This window comes from Lacerta agilis, chromosome 7 (genome assembly GCF_009819535.1).
Source record: "Lacerta agilis isolate rLacAgi1 chromosome 7, rLacAgi1.pri, whole genome shotgun sequence".
Lineage (NCBI taxonomy): Eukaryota > Metazoa > Chordata > Lepidosauria > Squamata > Lacertidae > Lacerta > Lacerta agilis.
Window position 1 is genome coordinate 83,288,478 of NC_046318.1, and position 15,943 is coordinate 83,304,420.

Genomic DNA, 15,943 nt, shown 5'->3' on the forward strand with positions numbered 1-15,943 from the left:
ACTTTTAAAAACGTCCTGCTTGGTGCATGTACCTTCCACCTCCATCAGCTGATGGCTCCCTTTGCTTCTGCCTTCTCCCTACCCAAGAAATGCCAATCCCGGCTTCTGATCTTGTGCCCAGCCAATCGACGGGGGCTGGCCTGGTCCAGTTACTATAAGCCTGGTTTATTTTTATTTTATTTATTAGATATATTTTTTTTTAGATCAAAATATCTCAATTCTACTGAAAAATCCAGGAACCATAGCTTGGCACAGCCTCTGTTGTTGTTGTTTTTTAATTAGGGATCTCTAGCAACCACCACCCAAAATACATACACACGTTTTTAAATATATATATATATACTTCTTTGAATGCTTGGGGAAATTAGGAAAGGTGATCGTGGAACCTTTCCTCACCTGGGGCATTCCCAGGCTTTTGCCATTGTAACATAAAAGAAAACTCAGGTAGAAAAATAAAAATCGGTTTGTGTAATCAATCTGCTCCCCCCCCCCCCCGGGACTCCCTGCAGTAAGGAAAGCAATGGGGAATGCTAAAGGAAAGTACGAGATAGCATTTGCTTGATGCAATGTCATCTAATATCCCCCTCTGCCACAAATGCATAGCAAACAGCTGATATTATTTAACTTCCTCAGAAACTTTGTGCAAACTGGTTTTGCATGTCGGCTGTCTGGGAATGGCAAAGGTTGTGCAAACCAAACTCTGTGCAAAACCAGTCAGAAAACGTGTTGTCTGGGAATGACCAGAGGCTTTGGGGGGGGGGGAAATGATAGAGGGTGGCTGAAGGAGAAGATTCATCAGTCGAGGGACTGGAGAGCACTAAAGAGGCACAAGAGGTTTCTGGGCAGGTGGAGAGAGATCCATGCTCTGCAATACCATGCAAGAAGCCAGGAATTTTAGCATTCAGGGCAATGATCCAGGTGAGCAAGCCCTTCCACGATGCTTTGGGGGGGGGGCTTTGCCGTCCACGGCGGGATTCCTGATCTCGAACAAGGGAAAGGGGGAGCGACATTTGACAGTTTTTGAAAGGAGAACTGTGACCTTTGCTCCACAGCGCTTCCTCACAAGACGGATTGGAAGATGTAGAAAAAACTGGCCAGGACACCCACGGCCATCAGCAGGCCGCTGGTCTTGATGCTGGTGGCCCCGCTGATGTTGCAGAAGGAAGTGCTGCAGCACTTGGTGGAAACGCTCGTCAGGCCTGTGTCAATGAAGCTCTCTGTACAGGTTGGGGTGCATCTCTTGCTAAGCTGGTACACGGAGTTCTTGCCTGGAGGACAGGAAGGAAATGGAGAGATTATACATGGGTAGGTAAAAGGTAAAGGAACCCTGGATGGTTCAGTCCAGTCAAAGGAGACCATGGGGTTGCAGCGCTCATCTCGCTTTCAGGCCAAGGGAGCCGGCTTTTGTCCACAGACAGCTTTCTGGATCATGTGGCCAGCAGGACTAAACCGCTTCTGGTGCAATGGAACACCGTGACTGAAACCAGAGCGAAGGCTGAAATTTCAGTTCAGTGGAGCACTTCCTGTTCCCAACCCTAACCCCGTGGAAAGCCATCTAATTAGACTTTAATTTGATTTTGAGATGTTTTTTAGGAGGTAATTTAATTATTGTTTGATTTTTATACCAATGTTATGTATCTGATGTTAACCACCCTGAGCTCGACTTCGGCCGGGGAGGGTGGGATATAAATAAAAGTTTATTATTATTATTACTTGTTATTATTCCTTTGTAAGAAAATATGAAATAACATAAAACCATTTTTGCGGGGGGAGGGAATCAATGGGGGAGGGTTGAGAAGAAATCTTCTGTGCCACGTACCACCTGATCTTCCTACACCTCGGGGGGGGGGCATTGACAAAAAATATTGCCCCCGGGTACCAATTTACCTTGCTACGCCCCTGACTGTAGCTTCAGAGAGAATATAATATAGGTTTGATACCTACCCGTTCCTGCAGTGGAAGTGACTGTGGTACAGAACTGATCCTGTTCTGAGCACTTATATGGTTTTAAACAGTTCCAGTTGGAAGGCTCATTTTCGCACCTGTAGCAAAAAAAGGAGTGGGCTGTGCGGAAAGAAAACAGAGAAGCAAAAGTCAAGCAAAGGCATCTCTTTCCCGGGTCAACACAAATCAACGTTTGTCTCAGTCTGGATGTGACCTTCAAGGCTGCCAGCACCTTTTGGCAAAGCAGCACACCTTAGAGCAGGGAGTGTGAGACACTTTGCTCTTCCAGATATTGTTTAGCCTCAGCTCCCATCAGTCCCAGCCAGTCAAGGGCCAGGGATAGCAGGGGCTGTCATTCAACATCTGGAAGACCACAGGTTCCACACTGGTGCCTTAGAGGCATGGATCACTCCAAAATTAGCTGAGAGATCCCCATCAGATATAACGCCCAGGTGTTTTTTTTCAATGTCCCATGGAGAACTGGTTGCTCCCACGTCCTTCATCCTGAAGTTTACCCAAACCAGAGGATGAAGATCTTCCAGAGACCAAATTCAGACTGTTCTATTGGGGCAAGTGTTTCCTGGTGAGAGGATTGTTTGAATATTATTATTATTATTATTATTATTATTATTATTATTACAGTGGTACCCCGCTAGACAAATGCCTCGCAAGACGAAAAACTCGCTAGACGAAGGCATTCGTCTAGCGGAAGGCTGCCCCGCAAGACGAAAAAGTCTATGGGGCTGCCTCGCAAGACGAAAAAATTTCGTCTTTTTTTTTTCCGTTTTGCGGAGCGCGGCTGTCATTGCCGCTCCGCAAGACGAAAAACCCGCTAGACGAAAATTTTCGCAGAACGAATTATTTTCGTCTAGCGGGGCACCACTGTATTATTATTATTATTATTATTATTATTATTATTTGTTGGGGTTTTTGTTTGAACTGGAAAAGCCTCAAAACCAGTGTAGCACTTGGAAAACACCAACGGCGCCCAGCAACGCTTCTTGCTCCCTTTCCCTCTGCTTCTCCAGTGCTTTTGCAGAGTTGTTCAAACTTCTCCTGTGCAACGGTGTGTGTGTGCCTTCTTGCCAGCAATAACTTCCACAGAGTCCAGCTTGTTTTAAGCAAGCAGGCTTTATTTACAAGCATAAATCACGGACATTCTTTCCCCGGAGACACGGACGAAATGTCTCTCTCCGGTTAAAAGTGAAACTGAATGAACCGAAAATAGTGCATCACAAATCACATAGGCTTCTGTATACAGCAGAACTACCCGGATGTCTGACACATCTTCCCTATGGGCGGGGCGGACTGCTGAGCTTATTTAACCCTGTAAGCTCCAAACCTCACATTATTATTATACCAGCCACTCTGGGGAGCGTCCAACATATATAGAAACATAATAAAACATTAGTGTTGCAAAACACTTAGTGGATTGTATTTATGTCGCTTTTGACTTTTAAAATACTGATTTTGAGCCTCTGTTGATCAGATGGACTATCAAGCTTCTTCCTTGGGCAGTAAGAAGCCAGCACAATGCTCACTTTATGGTTCAAGGGGCTGCACTGAAATGAATCAACGCAAGTTAGCCATGGTCATTAATTTCATTGGGTCTACTCTGAGTAAAAGATGATTCGAATACAACCCAGGATGTCCACCCTGCCTTTCTGCTCAAAACAAAGTGCCTCTCACATCTTACAAATCACAATACAGTAGATAGATAGATAGATAGATAGATAGATAGATAGATAGATAGATAATTTATTACAGTCGGAGACCAGCATAAAAAACACATTTGGAGGTACAATCTCAAGCAAAAAACAAACATATATTACATTGTACAAAATTAAAATTTATAAATGAGCATAAAGCGACTTAAAAACTTTAAGATAAGCTACAGTAACAACAGTGTTGTGGTCAGAATTAGCACTCTGCCCTTCGATCCAAATATTTAGTTAACAAATAAAATATGCAGATCCCTACCAAAAAGAACCCACAAACTCAAAAATATAAAATATCAAAAACAAGGAATCAAAATTCCCAATGCATACTATACATGCAAATTGAAATGCAACATATGGAAGATCTATTTATGCTGTCAGGGCAGGAACTCGGGGCTGCAGTCCAGGGACCCCACTCAGCAAAATGGGCAAGTGTCGCAACCCTGGCGATTCACGACCTGGCTGCAACAGCAGCTGATCCAGAAGCCCTCAATGCACGTTTCCTTCTAAGGAGGTTCTGCATGAGGCTATTATTTATGACCAGAGTTTACGTCTGAGCTGGCCATGAAAACCACAACACACTAAAAAGCACCAATGAGAAAGCAGGTCAACTGCTTGCCCAATAATAATAATAGTAATTATTATTATTATTATTATTATTATTATTATTATTATTATTATTATTATTATACCCTGCCCATCTGGCTGGGCTTCCCCAGCCAGCCACTCTAAAGCAGGAATGTTTTAACTAAAGAGTGTGAAATCATAGTAAGAGCTAGAACAGTGTTTTTCAACCACTGTTCCGTGGCACACTAGTGTGCCGCGAGATGTTGCCTGGTGTGCCGTGGGAAAAATTGAAAAATTCAAGAGAATTACTTTATATATAGTCAATATAGGCACAGAGTTAATTTTTTTAACATTTTCTAATGGTGGTGTGCCTCGTGATTTTTTTCATGAAACAAGTGTGCCTTTGCCCAAAAAAGGTTGAAAAACACTGAGCTAGAAGGTAGTGGAGTCTCCTTCCTTTTTCAACAGAGGTTGGGTGGCCACCTGTCGAGGATTCTTCCGCTGGGATTCCCGCATTGCTGGGGGTTGGACTAGATGACCCATTGAGACCCCTTCCAACTCTACGATGCTGGGATTCCTCCAGCCAGCGGCTTCAGAGGTGCATATTGTAAGGTTCTATGCAATGCGCTATGGAAATCTAGATCAGCCATAGGCAAACTCCGGCCCTCCAGGAGTTTGGGACTACAATTCCCATCATCCCTAGCTAACAGGACCAGTGGTCAGGGATGGTGGGAACTGTAGTCCCAAACATCTGGGACTTTGCCTATGCCTGATCTAGATGCATAGATAAGGACCTTGTTTACATTCCGCTCTGCACATCTCCAAAGCCTTCATTAAGCGCAAATTATGGCATGGGCGTTGAAACCTCTTGGTGGTAAGATCCCAAACAATTGGGCAAACAGCCAGCCTACTGAGGTGCTCTCAAGGCAGGGCAGTTTCACTGGCAACACTTCTGTTGCTGGGACCTGCTCACAACACATCTCCTAGCCAAAGACCAAGACCAGAAGACAAAGAAGGGTTGGGGGATGCTTCCTTAGACAGGAAAAATGACAGCAATAATTTTAAATTTATTATTTATACCCCACCCACCTGGCTGGGTAAAGTGATCCATTAATTTGCAACCTGCTGAAATACACAACGGCCAGTGTTGAATTGACTTGCAAACAGAAATACAGGTGAAACTCAAAAAATTAGAATATCATGGAAAAGTCCATTTATGTAAGCAATTGTTTTCATTAGCTACTGGAGTTTAATATATGAGATGGACTCATGACATGCAAAGCGAGATATGTCAAGCCTTGGCTTGTTATAATTGTGATGATTATGGCGTGCAGCTGATGAAAACCCCAAAGTTGAGATTGTTAATTTGGGGTTCTCATCAGCTGTACGCCATAACCATCACAATTATAACAAATAAAGGCTTGACATATCTCGCTTTGCATGTCATGGGTCTATCTCATACATTAGTTTCACCTTTTAAGTTGAGGTGGATAGCCGTGTTAGTCTGCCATAGTCAAAACAAAATAAAAATTCCTTTCCAGTAGCACCTTAGAGACCAACTGAGTTTGTTCTTGGTATGAGCTTTCGTGTGCATGCACACTTCTTCAGATACCATGCATGCACACGAAAGCTCATACCAAGAACAAACTTAGTTGGTCTCTAAGGTGCTACTGGAAAGGAATTTTTATTTTGTTTTGACTTTTAAGTTGAATTACTGAAAGAAACGAACTTTTCCACGATGTTCTAATTTTTTGAGTTTCACCTGTATTTGGCTTCTGAAGGCTCCCAATCATTATTATAACAGGATTATATTATTATTATTATTATTATTATTATTATTTCATATTATTATAATAGCAATACTGATTATAATAATTATAACAAAAGAGCAAAGCAGGCTTTTCCAGCCTGGTGCCTTCCAGATGTTTTGGGCTATGTCTATCATCAAGCCCCACCCAGCACAAGAACTGCAGAAAAGTAGGAGACAAACAGGCCAGGCCACTCCCTCAAAGCACACTTCATTGCATATTTATTCTTCAAGTATTGCCACGTTCACAGAGCAAGGTTCTGCCCAGCTCAATTCCCACAGGAATACAGCTTTCAGTTTGTAATTCTTTCTGGCTTTTATTAAAATGTTTGGCGCAATCTGCCACCTAGACCTTATCTCACACCGCCCTGCAGCTGAAGGATTCTGTGAGAAGTTGCGATGGACCGAGGAAGCCAAATCCAAGTGAGGGCAGGAAACTTTGCCTTCATTCTGAATAGGCTTCCTGGTGACATCTTGTAAGCAGTCTGATGGACGTCACAAAGTCAAATATGGGCAATGGTTTGTTTCACAGCCCTGTGCCCCTGACAGGTTGGCAAAATGGAGGGGTGGGTTTTCGTTTTCTTTTTCCAAATACCGTATTTTCCGGCGTATAAGATGACTGGGCGTATAAGATGACCCCCAACTTTTCCAGTTAAAATATAGAGTTTGAGATATACTCGACCGCAGATTCTCCACCCGGCGTATAAGACGACCCCAGACTTTTGAGAAGATTTTCCTGGATTAAAAAGTAGTCTTATACGCCAGAATATACAGTATGTTTTTTTTGGTTTTCCAATATCGTTCCAATAACAGCCTCATTATAACAATACCATTTTATCCAGTTAATACAATTATTAATGCCAATTATTCAAATGTCAAATTATACAGTTTAATCAAACTGGCCTCTCCGTGTGCTAGATTTGATGGCTTCGTACTTCTACATTTTTTCTGCATTCCGAAATCTTAATAAGTTCCATTCCATTCCATTCAGATATAATAATCCCTTATATAGCAGCTACAGTCTTGTGATTTCATTTGTGTTGGTATATTCGGTAATTTGGGACCCAGGTGGCGCTGTGGGTTAAACCACAGAGTCTAGGGCTTGCTGATCAGAATGTCGGCGGTTCGAATCCCTGCCACGGGGTGAGCTCCCGTTGCTTGGTCCCAGCTCCTGCCCACCTAGCAGTTCGAAAGCACGTCAAAGTGCAAGTAGATAAATAGGGACCACTCTGGCGGGAAGGTAAACGGCGTTTCCGTGCGCTGCTCTGGTTCGCCAGAAGCAGCTTTGTCATGCTGGCCACATGACCCGGAAGCTGTCTGCGGACAAACGCCGGCTCCCTTGGCCTATAGAGCGAGATGAGTGCCGCAACCCCAGAGTCGGACACGACTGGACCTGGTGGTCAGGGGTCTCTTTACCTTTACCTATTCGGTAATTTATAAAGTTTCAAGTGAGGAACTCTAAGTGTAATCCTTATTCTTTCCTGCATGTGATAGTTCCCACACCCCATGATATTTTCCTATCCTATTTTCCGTGGAAAGCCATCTAATTAGACTTTAATTTGATTTTGAGATGTTTTTTAGGAGGTAATTTAATTATTGTTTGATTTTTATACCAATGTTATGTATCTGATGTCAACCACCCTGATTTTGAGATGTTTTTAGGAGGTAATTTAATTATTGCTTGATTTTATACCAATTTTATGTATCTGATGTCAGCCACCCTGAGCCCGACTTCGGCCGGGGAGGGCGGGATATAAATAAAAAGTTTTTTATTATTATTACTTGTTATTATTCCTTTGTAAGAAAATATGAAATAACGTAAAACCATTTTTGCGGGGGGGGGGATAAATGGGGGGGGTTGACAATAAATTTTCCACACCGGGTACCACCTGACTTTCCTATGCCTCTGGGGGGGGTGACAAAAATTTTTTTGCCCCCGGGTACCAATTTACCTTGCTATGCCCCTGGTCTTACAATCCTACTGGATTGTATTTTGGAGGGTGGGACCTCAAACATGTCATGCTCCAAAAGAGCCCAGCATGAAGGCTCTGCGTGTCCTGAAAAAAATTCATTCTCCTGAGCAACTTTTCAGCACACTGTGCAAACTGCATGCTGTTCAACATCCACAGACATAGAGCCATATCCTGTATGTTCACCCCTACAATCTTTCTGCTGGGGAAAAAAAACACAGGGTGGCTGGAACGCCTGAGCAGATTGTTCATATACACAACTTTCAGCACACTAATGTCAGATCTAATAACATGTTCTATGCACAGGAGCAGGGCAGAGCATGACGGCGCATTAGACAGATACTTGTTCCTGCCACAGGTACATCCTGCATATCTGGGTGTGTCTGGGTGAGCCAGCCTTTCTTAGGAAAGTTTTCTGCAGGGAAAGTATCTTCCAACATTCAGGGACAACCTAAACCTGTTGTTGTTGTTCAGTCGTTCAGTCGTGTCCGACTCTTCGTGACCCCATGGACCAGAGCACGCCAGGCACGCCTATCCTTCACTGCCTCTTGCAGTTTGGCCAAACTCATGTTAGTAGCTTCGAGAACACTGTCCAACCATCTCATCCTCTGTCGTCCCCTTCTCCTTGTGCCCTCCATCTTTCCCAACATCAGGGTCTTTTCTAGGGAGTCTTCTCTTCTCATGAGGTGGCCAAAGTACTGGAGCCTCAACTTCAGGATCTGTCCTTCTAGTGAGCATTCAGGGCTGATTTCTTTGAGAATGGATAGGTTTGATCTTCTTGCAGTCCATGGGACTCTCAAGAGTCTCCTCCAGCACCATAATTCAAAAGCATCAATTCTTCGGCGATCAGCTTTCTTGATGGTCCAGCTCTCACTTCCGTACATTAATACCGGGAAGACCATAGCTTTAACTATACGGACCTTTGTCGGCAAGGTGATGTCTTTGCTTTTTAAGATGCTGTCTAGGTTTGTCATTGCTTTTCTCCCAAGAAGCAGGTGTCTTCTAATTTCGTGACTGCTGTCACCATCTGCAGTGATCATGGAACCCAAGAAAGTGAAATCTCTCACTGCCTCCATTTCTTCCCCTTCTATTTGCCAGGAGGTGATGGGAACCTAAACCTACTTTTCTGTTATTTAATCCGATAGTCTATTACACATCCTTTGTTTGAGTGGGGTGTGGTCACTTCTTCTCCCATCGCCTTTTAGTCATTTCTGAAAGGCTACTCACACAAGCCTGTTGTTGTTGTTGTTCAGTCGTTCAGTCATGTCCGACTCTTCGTGAGCCCATGGACCACAGCACGCCAGGCACGCCTATCCTCCACTGCCTCCTGCAGTTTGGCCAAACTCATGTTAGTAGCTTCGAGAACACTGTCCAACCATCTCATCCTCTGTCGTCCCCTTCTCCTTGTGCCCTCCATCTTTCCCAACATCAGGGTCTTTTCTAGGGAGTCTTCTCTTCTCATGAGGTGGCCAAGGTACACACAAGCCTACATTCACACAGTCCCTTCCGCCTTCCCTCATCTGACTTGCCCTCTAAATCCCACACCATCAGACAGACAGGACAAAAAAGAGGAAACAACACTTCTTCACACCAGTACCTAATTAATTCCTAGAATTCCACTGGAAAAATGGAACCTCCAGAGTTAGTGCAGTATACCTCAGAATGCCAGTGGCTGAGGGGGACAACAGCTGTTGCCTTCATGCACTCTTTCCTGAAAACATATGGCTGGGAACTAACAGAAACAGGATGATAGGTCAAATGGATCGTTGGTATGAGCCAGCAGGGCTCCTCACATCCTTGTAAATCTTCCGGAAAAACTTCTCCATGGTGTTAGAAACTTAAGCGTTGGTTTTTTTTTTTTTAATGAGGCATTCAGTATTAAACACGAGTCATTGGTCTGAGCAGTATATTTTAGGTAGAATCATAGAATCCTAGAGTTGGAAGAGACCACAAGGGCCATCCAGTCCAACCCCCTGCCAAGCAGGAAACACCATCAAAGCATTCCTGAAAGATGGCTGTCAAGCCTCCGCTTCAAGACCTCCAAAGAAGGAGACTCCACCACACTCCTTGGCAGCAAATTCCACTGTCCAACAGCTCTTACTGTCAGGAAGTTCTTCCTAATGTTTAGGTGGAATCTTCTTTCTTGTAGTTTGAATCCATTGCCCCGTGTCTGCTTCTCTGGAGCAGCAGAAAACAACCTTTCTCCCTCCTCTATATGACATCCTTTTATATATTTGATATAAAATAAAAGGTCCCCCTTTTAGATTGTAGATCACAGAATCGTAGAGTTAGAAGGGACCACGAGGATTGGCTAGTCATCTAGGATCGTCCCCTGCAATGCTTCCACCCAATGTGGGGCTCAAACCCACAGCCCTGAGATTAAGAGTCTCCTGCTCTGCGGCTACAATGCTCTGACGCTTACACCTTATGCTCTTCCCCTGGGTTTCGGCGCGTCGCTTCCCTCCCAACCCTACCATCCTGCAATTCTGTGAGTTTCCAAGTCTCCCGTCCTTTTCTGCAGCTCTTTCCCTAAGCAAAGGTGAGAAGAGTGCCTTACCTTTTCCGGCGCATAAGATAGCCACCAGCAAGGCAACCAACAGAGTCTTCATCTTTCCAGAGGTCTGTGCAACCGTATCCCAGACTGCTGGCCACTATGGTTATATATACCTCTGAGGTGTTTCCCTTTTGTTGCCATGGTCACAATAATTTTAGGGTTTGAGAAGCCGAGGATGGGGAGGGACACACGTGGCTGAGGAATGAGCATAGGAGTTGGTCCATGTGGAAGTGGGTGTGGGTCTGTGAGATTCCCCAAAGGCAATTCATCATCATACAGGAGAGAGAGAGAGAGAGAGAGAGAGAGAGAGAGAGAGAGAGAGAGAGAGAGAGGACATGCAGGTGACAACCTCAAAGGGGAGAGGCTTTAGGTCTGCAGCAGGAGAAGAAGAGTTTGGATTTGACACCCAGCTTTATCGCTACCTGAAGGAGTCTCAAAGTGGCTAACATTCTCCTTTCCCTTCCTCCCCCACAACAAACACTCTGTGAGGTGAGTGGGGCCGAGAGACTTCAGAGAATTGTGACTAGCCCAAAGTCACCCACCAGCTGCATGTGGAGGAGCAGAGATGCGAACTCGGTTCACCATATTACAAGACCATCACTCTTAACCACTACACCACACTGGCTCTCTGCCTGCAGAAGATCCCTGGAAACTCAGTGGTAGACATTCTTGACCAGGGGTCGGCAACCTAAGGCCCATGGGCCAGTAGTGGCCCATGAGGCTTGTCTAACTGGCCCATGGCAACCCCTGCCACCCTCCGCTGACGCCGCCCCGCTCTTACTGGCGCAGCGCAGGGACCGACTTCTGGGCTGCTGGCGCCTGTGTGCATGTTCATGGGCACTCCTCCAACCCGGATGTGCACTGGAAATAGCATGTGCGGACACGTGCGGGACAGAGAAGTGCCCGTGCACGCACACACACAGACACACACACACAATTTCCGGTGCACTTCCAGATCAGAGGAGCGCCAGAAATAGCGTGCACGGGTGCTACTCCGACCTGGAAGAGCGCGAATGCGCACACGCTCCGGCCCATCCTCCGACGGATGGAACGTGGACCGGCCCATCCTCCAATTAAGGTTGGCGACCTCTGTTCTTGACTGTCTTGTTTCGGTTGCATATGATCTGTTCTGGGGGATCTGCTCGGCTCTAAGAGCATGGTACAAATGCTCTAAGTAAAGAATGGAACAAAATGTCACACAAGCAAACAAAATTGGAACAGCAGCATTATTGCAAAAAATAAAAATAAAAAAATAACAGAACCCTAAAACACAGAAATTTGGGGCATTTTGATGTATGTTTAGAACATCCTCAAATATTATGTTTGCAAAGACAGGGGCTGCACACATACATCTGTAGGGCACCTGGGGCTCCCTTGTAGGACTGTGGGAGGAATTCAGTTCCGTTTGCCTTTAAAGCAGAATTTACCTCATTTGCACTTCCTGAAACAATACATCAACCGAAACACAGATGTCCTTCAAAATTCGCAGTTCCCCGAATTTTGCAATCCAGCTACATGCTAAAATGAATATACTAGAGTAAGGTGTGCGTGAAAAAACATACAGTGGTACCCCGTGTTACGTATGCGATCCGTTCCAGGTTGCACCACGTAACCCGGGAGTACGTAACGCGAACGGGGGGAAACCCCGGAAGTTCGCGAGTTTTTGCACTTCTGCGCATGCGCGAAGTGCGCAGAATGTGTTGCGCACCCGCGCGTTGCGCATGCTCGAACGTATGCAACATGAAGTATGAGTGTACAAAAATGCATAGTGAAAATTCATCGTGCAAATGTGTACACTGGGGGAAACCCACATATGATATGACAATGTGTATAATAGGAAAAATTCACACTAAAATCATGTGAATTGTCATGTGGATTGTATTGCAACAGCAGCAGCAGCAGCCTGCTGTGAAAATGTGGAGAACAAAATTTGAGACTGGAAAAACGAGAAGCTTGATAGATTTGCCCATCCCTACTTCCGGGTGATCATGACTGAGTAAGGGCCTCTCTTACCTTACAGGAATGCAAATCTAAGATAATTGAGAGTGATTTGGGACAACTCTGATCCAATGTGCTGTGATTAGATTGTGTGCCTGGTGCCCCCACGATTTCTCATTATGTTAGCCCACAGGCATTTATCATCCTGACCAGATTCACTTTGGATCGTCCCACGTCCTAGCAGATCCTTCCATCTCACCATGCCTGATTCCCCAGGCGAGCTTCCTGACTGAGCAGGGATTTGAATCTGAGTCTCTGCGCTCATAGTTCAGCATGCGGACCACAGTGGCTATTTTCTCATGCTTCCGTTTAAAAGTAATTCTGGGAACAAACTGGACATTTAACGCCACAATGAAGTCCTGGAGCCAGGGAGTGAGGACTGGTTTCTCCACATTCATTTGACTCCCTTGCTTCCAAGTTTCACTTGTTGGGAAAACAGAGTGTTCCAGGACTGGTTTTATCACCAGTGGAAGCTTCGATGGCTACAAACAGGTTACGTCAGCCTCGTATAAGAGGATGCATTGTTCTTCGTGTGCCAGATCTCTGGAGGAGACTGGGTTATGCAAGGAATGAAATTATGTATGTTGGTATCTGTGTTGGATTCCATATTTGCAAATGTTCCATGTGTAGAATCACTTCATGGTGCCTCATGGGAACCACCTCATAAATGAAATGAAAATGACACTTTTGTTTTGGAACAAATCAACTCGTTTCAGGGTGGTGGATTTTAAATCGGAGCGGCTGAATATAATAAATAATAACAATAATAATTTTTTATTTATACCCCACCCTTCCCCGCCAAATCGGGCTCAGGGCGGCTAACACCAATAAAATCACAACAAAAACATAAAACAATTCATTAAAATACAGGTTAAAATACAGCCTCATTTTTAAGTAGCCCACCAATCACACCAAAAGAATGAAACATCAGGGTTCAACTGAAACCAAGCCAAAGGCCAGGTGGAACAGCTCCGTCTTGCAGGCCCTGCGGAAAGATGCCAAATCCCGCAGGGCCCTGGTCTCTTGTGCCAGACTGTTCCACCAAGTTGGGGCCAGTACTGAGAAGGCCCTGGCCCTAGTTGAAGCCAACCTAGCATCCTTGTGGCTCGGGACCTCCAAAAAGTTATTATTTGAGGACCTTAAGGTCCTACCCGGGACATACCAGGAGAGACAGTCCCTTAGGAATAAGGGGAAGTGGTCCAGATGTTTTGCACTACAGACCCTTCAGTCTACCAGAGTAAAGCACATTTAGCAACTGCCATGGAAAAAAGGAGCAGCTTACAGAGATGGGATATCCTTCTTCCCAGTTTTTAGCAATCAGTTCCCCAAAGGATCAGTCCACAGCAGCCTTCCTTAGCCTGGAGGATGATGGGATTTGTAGTTAGAATCAAATAATCGTAGAGTTGGAAGGGAGCCCAGAGGGTCTTCTAGTCCAACCCCCTGCAATGCAGGAATCTCAGCTAAAGCATCCATGACAGATGGCCATCCAACCTCTGCTTAAAAACCTCCAAGGAAGGAGAGGCCACCGCCCCCAGAGGGAGCGGTCCCATGAATCTTGCAGTCCATGGGACTCTCAAGAGTCTCCTCCAGCACCATAATTCAAAAGCATCAATTCTTCGGCGATCAGCCTTCTTGATGGTCCAGCTCTCACTTCTGTACATTACTACTGGGGAAACCATAGCTTTAACTATACGGACCTTTGTCGGCAAGGTGATGTCTTTGCTTTTTAATATGCTATCTAGGTTTTCATTGATTTTCTCCCAAGAAGCAGGCGTCTTCTAATTTTGTGACTGCTGTCACCATCTGCAGTGATCGTGGAACCCAAGAAAGTGAAATCTCTCACTGCCTCCATTTCTTCCCCTTCTATTTGCCAGGAGGTGATGGGACCAGTGGCCATGATCTTAGTTTTTTTATGTTGAGCTTCAGACCATATTTTGCGCTCTCCTCTTTCACCCTCATTAAAAGGTTCTTTAATTCCTTACTTTCTGCCATCAAGGTTGTGTCATCAGCATATCTGAGGTTGTTGATATTTTTTCCAGCCCAGCCTTTCGCATGATGAATTCTGCATATAAGTTAAATAAGCAGGGAGACAATATACAGCCTTGTCGTACTCCTTTTCCAATTTTGAACCAATCAGTTATTCCATATCCAGTTCTAACTGTAGCTTCTTGCCTATGCAAAATGACATGGCCAAGCAAGGGCCATTAAGAAACAATGCAGGCCATTGAGGGCCATTGGCGATGCATGAGAAATGTCCTTCGCCCTGCCCTGAGGTGTGAAAAGACACAGGGGTTTGGAAAGCTGCCAGGGTAACTGGGTGTGAGGTGACAGGAAAAGATACTCTGGGGCAAGATGTGCTGGGAAGAAGAAGGAAGGAGGAAGAAGGAAGACAGGGATCCATCTTGGGCAGGCTGGCTGAAGGCTGGCGGCACTGCAGTGAGGGACAAGCCCCGCTTGAAACGACCATGCTGTAATATCTGGAATCCCTCCACGCAGACTGAAGAAGGCTTAAATAGGTGAATAAACCATATTCCTTAAAGCACAACAGTGTCTGTCATGTCTCAGTTCTTCAAAGAACATGGGGTGGGTGCGCTCAGCAGAGAGAGGAGCAGGCACCTAACTTTTGTAACTCTATATAAAAGCATAATGAAACACTTAAAACTTCCCAGTACAGAGCTGCCTTCAATGTCTTCCAACCCTGGTGACTCCTCTATAAAGAAAGGTTGCAGCGTTTGAGACTTTTTAGTTTAGAGAAAAAGTGAGTGAGATAAAATTATTCGTAGCGTAGAGAAAACTAATGAAGTTTCTCTCTCTCTCTCTCTCTGAGCACTAGAACCCATGCACTTCCACAAAGCTGAATGTTTGAGGATTCGGGACAGATAAAATAAATCACGCAGCGCCTAGTGGATCTGTGGAACTCATTCCCACAAGAAACGATGGCCACTAACCTAGATGTGTTTTAAAGAGGATTGGAGAAATTCATGGCTATCAATGGCTACTAGCCAGGATGGCTGCACTCTGCCTCCCCAGTTGGAGACAGTAAATGCTTCTGAACGCCAGTCGCTGGAAGCCACAGGAAGAGAGATTTGCTCTTGAGCTCGAATTCTCTTTGCTGTTTTCCCACAGGCATCAGGCTGGCCCCCGTGAGAACAGAATGCCGGACAAGGTGGGCCATTGGCCTGATCCTGCAGGTTCTTTGTATGTTCCTATTCAAATAGAACGCTGGTGACGCTGTGAGGGATTCAGGTGGTGCTGTGGTCTAAACCACTGAGCCTAGGGCTTGCTGATCAGAAGGTTGGCGGTTTGAATCCCCACGACGGGGTGAGCTCCCGTTGCTCGGTCCCAGCTCCTGCCCACCTAGCAGTTCGAAAGCATGTCAAGTGCA

At 45.2% G+C, this 15,943-nt stretch overlaps 1 protein-coding gene across 1 annotated transcript; it reads right to left on the minus strand.

The window, feature by feature from the left end:
- Positions 1 to 924: 924 nt before the first annotated feature.
- Positions 925 to 10,655, minus strand: LOC117049417 (lymphocyte antigen 6E-like). Its single transcript, XM_033154072.1, has 3 exons — positions 10,564 to 10,655; positions 1,945 to 2,064; positions 925 to 1,268 (listed from the first exon to the last, which is right to left on the minus strand). Exons 1-3 carry the CDS (start codon positions 10,613 to 10,615, stop codon positions 1,060 to 1,062), a joined length of 381 nt encoding a protein of 126 aa, XP_033009963.1. The 5' UTR covers positions 10,616 to 10,655; the 3' UTR covers positions 925 to 1,059.
- Positions 10,656 to 15,943: the final 5,288 nt, after the last annotated feature.

What these genes read in the sequence shown, in the direction of transcription:
- LOC117049417 (XM_033154072.1), bottom strand. Translation starts at nt 10,615, where the DNA reads ATGAAGACTCTGTTGGTTGCCTTGCTGGTGGCTATCTTATGCGCCGGA. An exon ending in TATCTTATGCGCCGGAAAAG is followed by an intron (nt 2,065 to 10,563) that starts GTAAGGCACTCT and finishes CTTTCCGCACAG; the next exon opens with CCCACTCCTTTTTTTGCTAC. An exon ending in CACTTCCACTGCAGGAACGG is followed by an intron (nt 1,269 to 1,944) that starts GTAGGTATCAAA and finishes CCTGTCCTCCAG; the next exon opens with GCAAGAACTCCGTGTACCAG.